At 37.8% G+C, this 8,431-nt stretch overlaps 1 protein-coding gene across 1 annotated transcript in view; it reads left to right on the forward strand.

The window, feature by feature from the left end:
• The window catches only part of LOC108762128 (mucin-5AC), a 72,837-nt gene that overhangs the window by 59,916 nt on the left and 4,490 nt on the right, over window positions 1–8,431 (forward strand). Inside the window, exons 12-15 of the mRNA XM_018508960.1 lie at window positions 2,367–2,507; window positions 4,356–4,550; window positions 5,527–5,589; window positions 8,346–8,427. Of these exons, the coding sequence (XP_018364462.1) occupies window positions 2,367–2,507; window positions 4,356–4,550; window positions 5,527–5,589; window positions 8,346–8,427 (481 nt within the window). The remainder of the gene's footprint in view (window positions 1–2,366; window positions 2,508–4,355; window positions 4,551–5,526; window positions 5,590–8,345; window positions 8,428–8,431) is intronic.

Consider the following 8,431-nt stretch of genomic DNA (forward strand, 5'->3'; position numbering starts at 1 on the left):
GTTAATTAAAGTAATTACTCTTCGTACCGAAAGTGCCAACCTTATTCTAATTGACGTGAAGCTCGGCGGTATGGAGAAGGCACGGTTGGGCGTATAAGAAGAGAATGAGGATGAGGCTCGAGTGGAAGGCGCGCGTGCAGGGGTAAAGGGGTGCTGGGGTTGAGAGGGGTGCGGAGGCGAGGTAGGATAAGGTTAAAATGGGTAGGTGGGGTATAATCAGTTGCCACCGCACTGGATTATGGGCCGAGACCCGGCGTCGTCCTCCCTGCCGTGGTGTGGCGTGGGTTAGAAACCCAGAGCACACCTCCTCGGCTACCTCGAGGCGAAGTTGCCTTTCGTCCCTTTTGTAATTTTACCACGGTCCAAAATTCGGTGCGTCGCGTTCCACGAATCTCACGAATGTCTCCACGATGAACGAAAATGTGAAAACCGAATCGATATTTTATCGGAAGTTTGAGATGACAATATTGGCAATATACGATATTTACATTTGCGTGAAAATATAATCGTGAATGTACTGTGTACAATATTGCATAAAGATAAATATTATATCGGCAAATCTTTACTCAACGTAAAACTGTAAATAACGAAGTTTGAAATAGTTTGTATTTCAAAAAGAGGGAAACTAAATGATTAATTTTTAATTGCCGGTATTGTATTTCATATTTTTTTAATTTTTATTTTAGAAATTAAAAACATTTAATAATCTTATTTTTAAAATTATAGTCTTATTCTACCTTATTATATACTTGTAATGTTTATTGAACGTTTTAATAATAGTGAGCACATTTAGTAAATTATATCTTTTTATTGCACAAATTTAATTTGAGAAGTTTATGAAATGATTATGTTCAGTGATTTCCTCACGATATTAATCTTTCCACGTTTCTCCTCCTTCTCATTAATTGTATCTTTATTGAATCGCTATAACGTTGAACATGTACGACCAACTAAAACCTCGGTCAAACCAATCTATATCAGAACTTCAACTTTATTAATAGCGGCAGGCAATATAACTACCTTCGCTTCCTAACTATATTATTAGTCTCGTCTCTTGGAACCGTTTTTATTAGTGTACGTCCCATTTCGGATCAACCATCTTAATTTGTGAAAATATCAAATATTTAATATCTCGATATAAGAATAAATAAATCTTAATTTTTTCTGGGATAAAGTTTTTTTTAATTCTTGTTAAGTTTGAAAGTTCCCAAAATCTGTTTACCAAAAATTAAATATGATTAAATTTTTCGAACGATTCATTTTATTGTTACATAATCATTTTTATATTTGCTTATCAATAATCATACGCCATAACATTGGGCATTCATAAAACTACGTAAAAGCAACATAAATATACATACATGAAGTATTTCGTTAAAAAATTAATATATATATAACAACATTTAAGACAGAATAGTGGACCAGCAGAAACTGTAAAACCACGAAGGTAGATTAATAGATAGTCCGATGGCGTGCTTGAATTGCACTTAAGTCGGCATCCGTCGGCTCTCGGTTGCTCGGCAATATCGCGGCCACTCAAGGGCCATCGAGGCTTTCTCATTGCCGACAACGGCTTGCCTATCTACTACGATAGCTAGGCTACGATGAGATCGAAAGCAAGAGCGAGACGTTCACCCTCTGATTTGCTGTGGCCGGCGCATATGTTCTTTTGGTCCGCTTCTCTGCCTTCTCCTTCGTCTCCTCTCGGCCCTTTTTCCCGCTTTTCGACTTTTTTTCATATCACGCTATCACGTCGCACATTGCTCTTCCACTCGCGCTTCACAGAAAAGTTACAAAACGCAATATAACTTTGCGAGGCCCTATAACTGTAAACTATATACACTCGCATTTGCGTCTGGGAAGGCGATTTACGATTGTCGCTTATGTGGGTGTAGAGTGCATTAAATTACGTCAGACAGTCTGCTCAAGTGCTTTTTGTAAATAAAAGCCACCTACAATTTTAGTCGCTGTACCCTTAAGGCTCGGTTCAATTCATGCTCACAATGCTTTTGGGAATTGTTTCATCTATATTATTTATTAAACGTTAAACAAGATCAAATAATGCTGTTTACCCAACGAAACCAAATGATAATTATTTGCGTGAATAGAACTGCAGCCTAAATGAGCAGTATTACAAAAAGAAGCAAATAATTTAGGTGGAAATATCGTTTTAGCTCCTACACTCGAATAGCGACAATTAAAGAGTTATCCACACAGCACACTTTATCCGAAGGACGTTCTGAAAACGTTTTTAGGACGTTTTTTTAGATGTCTATAGGACGTCGCTTGGAGAGCTGTATAGGTAGTGATAATTCCATAATTAAACTAGGGACTCTCGATTTGACGGTTAATATTATTCGGTGCAGTATGAATGTGAGGAGATACTCGTTGAATTTCGCACCTCGGCCCACCCCTCGTGGTCGCGATGGCAAGGAGCTGATACAGTGCCCCACGTCGTCCTGTGATGGCATGGGTCATGTCTCAGGGAACTACGCTACCCACAGAAGGCAAGGCAGCATCGACATTTACCAAGCCTTTGACGTGAACGCTCGATTATGTATATATCGATATGGCGATGCAGCACGCACGCAAGCACGCTACATACATACATTTAAATTTCTCCTCTTTGGTCCCTCAATAAAGCCTCAATAGATATTTTCATTCCAAAATGGTAGATGGCAGTATATCCTGAAACACACACACACACACACACACACACACACACACTTACACACACATATATAACAAATGACATTATGTAAATTGCGAATTACATTTACATGGATGGTTCTTGCATCAATGCATATTGGTGTAGTTGCTTCTTAAGTGTGTTGCGATACGAAACATACGTCTAGAAACCTTATTTTTTTAGTTGAGCGGTTGAGTTGTACACTTGGTCAATATTATGTTGCCATATATATCTATATATGACGTACGTGTGAATATCCAGTGGTACTATAGCTACCTTGCATAAGTATACATATATATATATACACAATATATAGTTTTCATTTTTGTTATACAGTTTACTCGCTCTTTCTCTCTTCTCCTCTTTCCTTTTTTTTTTTGTTTCATACTCTACGTCATATTATGCGATACCAAAGGTGTGTAGATGAGCCTCGTAATTGAATGAATTTTTTTCTTTTTTTTCCTCGCTGTTTTTACCCGACCCCTACGAAAAGGGATGGCAAAATCAAAGTTTGGCATTGCGGAAGAATCGGCATTGCACAGGACTCGCTTTCGATCGCGAGACTCATTCGTTTTCGTACGCATACGTAGTAATTAATTTACTGACTACCCGTCCGTTGAAAGCCGCTTTCGCCAGCCTCGAGTGGGCAGCTTTGTAGCGAACTGTTGTCGATGACCATGTCATAGCAGAACCGTAACGATCAAGAAAACCCACGAAGCGGTGATGATATCGCTTCGCGATGCACCTCGTGTGCAAAGTCAAATTGGCAATTGGCGAGTTTCATTGGGGTCAGGTGTGAGTGTGCTCCCTGCTCTCCCTTTCGATGTTCTTAGAGTAAGACCGATGACGGATCAACGCGACTACGAAGCGCGATTGATCTTACGAGCGACACCTCATAAGTGATCCAACTGGAACACGGCGTTGCCATTTGCATGCTACCAAATACGATCCGTTGTCCGTCCGCATCGATCATAATCCGCACGACATTTGAGGGTGTCCCTGGAGCGTAAGACTCGGGCTACGCGATCGTTGGCGTGCACGATCGGTGCTCGAGCAAGAGATGCGAGTCTTAGGTCTCCCTTTCCCTCAATGTCTTCGTTCGAACTGGACGCAAGGCAAGTCGTCCGAAACTAAATCGTAATGAAGCCGGTGCCGATGCGCACTGATCTCGGTGAGCCAACGTCTCTTGCTCTTCGATGAATACATAATACGTTTAGATCTTAGCGGCGATTCATTAATAAATAATAATATTTTAACTTCGGTGACGTGTTGTGTCACCCGTCGAGCGATACGTAGATGATTTCGATCGTTTCAGCGAACGAGATGTTCGGATACTCATCGAGATCTAATTTTTGTGATGTCGATTGTCCTTTAAATAGAACAGCTTTAGACCATGTGAGTACTCACGACATCGTGGCAACGTCGCGTAAATTGCATGCGATGTGTTGCTGAAGCGATGGTTGGACGTTTCTGAGGTGTGCGTTCGTGTGACGAAAGCCATGAAGATTACCGCGTTGCGCAATTTTATCAGGCATCGTACGTAGCATGATGATAAATTTTTCAAAGTTTTTCACATTTCTTGTGTCTTCCCAGAATACGCAGCGCGCGGTCTTCATAGCGTTTTCGCAACGCGTTGAAATAGAAGAGAGTCTTCTTTCCTTTGCAGCCTTTCCGGGTGCCCACGGGCTGATCGCTCGCAAATCCAGGCGCATTCCCAGGAGCTCAAGTGTCCTACGCCAGGATGCGACGGTTCTGGACATGTCACGGGAAATTACTCGTCACACAGAAGTTTATCCGGTTGTCCACGGGCCAACAAGCCAAAGAGTAAACCTCGAGATGGTCAAGATTCTGAGCCCCTGAGGTCAGTTGGCGCAAATACTATTAGTTATGCGCTCTATATTCTGACTGCACTTTCTGTACACGCGATTAACACGTGATTAGCACTGGTCTCGGTCTTTACTCAAGGGCATTAAATTTTAGAGGGGGTGGCAGTCTATTTTTTTAAATCTTAAAAGTAACATTTGTTATAACTCATTATTTAATTTGTCTTTGCCTCAAAATAACACTGTTTCAGTGCTATAGCTTTTCTGTCCTTTGAAGGCTTAATTGTAAAGAATATCCTCAACTATATATAATAACTTACTTTTAATGAGCAATACCAATCTCTGGCCGTACTAACGAAAGAATTATATTATCGACTAAATTTTTCGAAAGATTAATTACGCAAGATATATTTAATGTGTTCAATGTTAAACGTAACATACATATTATTGTTTGTAGCGACATTTAAATATAATTATGCTGCAAATGCAGCGTGCTCATTTTATTTGACAAAATGAAACTTAATGACAAACTATTTTGATGTGACAAAAAATTTTTTTTTAATTATTCAGTTTGCATTCAGTATTGAAAAGTAATAGATTTAAGTTAATACAACGCAAAGAAGGTCCGAAAAGAGCGGGAGGGCTATCGCGAGTTTGTAGGATTTGGTTTCACGACGCGATTACATCTCGCAAGTTCCGCAATTTGAGGGTGCGGCGGTAATCGCGATCTCAATTTGCGTTTTCGTCGCGTTCGCACGTTGCACGTAGCAGCTAACGCAGGTATCTTCTCGACCGCATTGCACGTACCGCAAGGCTGCCGGATGAGACCCGAGAAAGGGGAAATCCCGTCCCCTTTCCCCGTAACCGCATCCTAACTCCCTTTGCCCGAGTTACACCCCGCGCAAAAGCGAAGACGCTGACTAATAACTGGCGGTTTCCGCTCGTTTCACGCTCGCTCTGTGCGGATGGATTATGTGGTGTTGGTGACGGTGGCGTTGGCATTTTGGACTACAGATGTCCAATCCCGGGTTGCGACGGGTCCGGCCATGCCACCGGCAAATTCTTGTCGCACCGCAGGTAAGGCTCGTATAAGAAACTTCCAGGCTACATGGATCTTGCTTTAGGATAATCGTATGCTGTTTTCTGTTTTTTTTTTCCGTATATACAGTGGGTGGACAAACCTATAATATAATCGAGGGATAACTCCTTGCATAAAAATAAATCAAAAGTGCAGAATGAACTTTTTTCGTCCGAGGCTTACTTTTCGAAGAAATCAAGTTTAATTTTCAGAAAATCTTCAGATATTAGCACAAAAAATTATTGCAGCTTTTGAAGAAGTAAGAAAACTCATAGGGTTACTAATCCTACTCTTCTAATAGTACATATGTACTCTTTTCGAAGTTGAAAACAACGTATTCTTATTTTTCATTTATTGTACTTTTTTTTTGTAAAGTGGGACAAAATTTAAAAAATTATTATTTAAAATATTTAAATTTATTATTTTAAGAAAAAGTTCTGCTTGGCTGGTAATTAAGGCTATATTTGCTTTTGGCAGTATGTAATATATGTATGGTTTATCATATAGAAGTTTTGTTAAAAATTTTGTTATATACATATATTGGTTGAAACTTATCAGTTGCAAGATACGTTAAATTAATCAATTTTATTTTCTCAATTGTATTGATGTTAACGTTACAAAATCTGATCATTGAGTAAAATGTCAATATATTTATAAATATTCCAGTTAAATATAACGTTAAATATTCACAGAAAGTTCGATTCGTATTACCAATGTACCGAATGTTCCGGAACAGTAAAAGAATTGTCACAGAATGTGCAAATGTCGATGAAATGTTCAAACCTATTTTACAATGTGCTTTTTGTTTTCTGTTTTTTGCTTTTTGCTATTTTTTACATCTTGTCTTTTTGCTTCTTATCCGGTTTTTTGTTTTATGTCGCCCGAGATAAAAGTTAACAAACTTTGGAAGAAACAAGAAACACGTAGCAAGAAATGCAATTGTCGATAAAACAGTTGCAAAGGAGGGAAAAAGCAATAGGTAAAAAACAAAAAACATGAAACAAAGAACACATTGTAGAATAGGCTTCAGAATATTGTATGAATACTCCTTGTATATTTCACGAAAATCGCGAGCGAGCGAGCAGTGCACATCTCCGCCGACAGAGGGCCGCAGCGGAGAGCATTTACTCATAAACAAGAATCACCTGGGAGAGAGTATAAGGAGCGCAGCACTTCGTCTATGAAGTGAGCCCAAAGATTGGGCTTCAAGGTTGGCTCCATTTTTTAAAGTAAAATTTTGTTTAAAAACTGATTCACGGACGATCTGACATGGAATTTTTGGAAAAATTAAAATTTTACGGAATATATATGGAACATTCTCGGAATATGTAACGATGTACAAATGAAATTTTCAACCGACATTCGAATGTCTTTTATATTTTGTAAATATTCGAAATATTTTGGAATATTCTTAGAAAGTTTTTTTGAGATTTTAGGAACATTTTATGAATATTTTCGGAATATTTAGTATTTGCTGGGATATTTATATATAATTTTATGAAGACTGAATAAAGATTGTCAATAAAAATTATATTCTAGAAATGTCATTTTATTGAACACCGGTATTTAAAACAGAAAACCCCTTGATCTTCATTTTTTTTTCTTTTTTTTAGAAGATATATACTGTTTTTGTCAATCAATGTACTCTTTTCGTGCAACCGAGAATTGGTCCCTAGTAGAGAGATATTAATCAGAATTTATAAATCCATAATTTAACAAACACAATTTTGTTTATGGCAGCCGGAACATTTCCAGCAATTTTTTTCTTAATAAAATTAATAAAATTTGATTATTTGGTACATGTTTTTAATTCTGCTTCCTAAAGTCGTGTAGAAGTTATGTGAACATGATAATGTTTATAGTGTCTCACAAACCATATCTTCATTAAGTGCATGTGTACTCTTTAAATTCTTTGCAATCTCTAAAAAGTGAAAATTGAGCCAATCTGGAAAAAAAGTTTTAATCAATTTTCAATCTTTAAGAATAAGATTTCACTCTTTAGGGTGACAATTCACTCTAAAAATTTAAAGAGTACTTAAACCTTGAACACCTCACTGTTACGGTAACCCATTCCGTTTGAAAAAACGCGCGGGGTTTATGAACGGTCAGAAGTGTGGAGTGGGAGCAATGGGGGGAAAAAACTTTCTTTGCATTAGATCCCGGGATAAAAGTAAAAGAAGACTCCAGGATTACCGTAACCCATGTGTGGTGAAATCAGGTGGCGAAAATAGTGTGGTATTCAAGGGTTAATATGATTTTTAAACTTGATTTTCTCGGAAACAAAGCCTCGGATAAAACAGTTTATTGGGTATTTTTAATTTGTTTTTGTATAAAGAATCATTCTCTGTCAGGTTGTACTATAGGTTTGTCCCCTGTAATTATTTTATGTGTCAAATTGCGATGATTAAATGCTTGTAGGAACATTAGCTTCTATACAGATCGCAAAATTAACTGTTGAAGTTCCAAATACTTGTAATCTATCAAAAAGATTATTGATATTTTCGATTTCCGTTGCGATTTCTATAATTTGATAATAAATTGCTTTAATAAATTAATGTAACTTAAGTATAAAATATTGTTTTAATCTGCTGTGGTTACATTACTGTTTATTTATTAAAGGAAGCTAGATTCAGTTGATAATATACAATCTATTTTAATGATGTTTGCGATTATAGTTCTTGAAATCAATAAGTCTTTATTCATTCGTAATATGTATACGTTTCCTATATTATACATCTTCATTTTCTTATTGCAGTGCATCTGGGTGTCCAATTGCAAACAGGAATAAGATGCGAGTGTTGGAGTCTGGTGGCACAGTCGAGCAGCACAAGGCGGCCGTGG

Source organism: Trachymyrmex cornetzi, unplaced genomic scaffold (genome assembly GCF_001594075.2).
Source record: "Trachymyrmex cornetzi isolate Tcor2-1 unplaced genomic scaffold, Tcor1.1 scaffold11, whole genome shotgun sequence".
Classification (NCBI taxonomy): domain Eukaryota; kingdom Metazoa; phylum Arthropoda; class Insecta; order Hymenoptera; family Formicidae; genus Trachymyrmex; species Trachymyrmex cornetzi.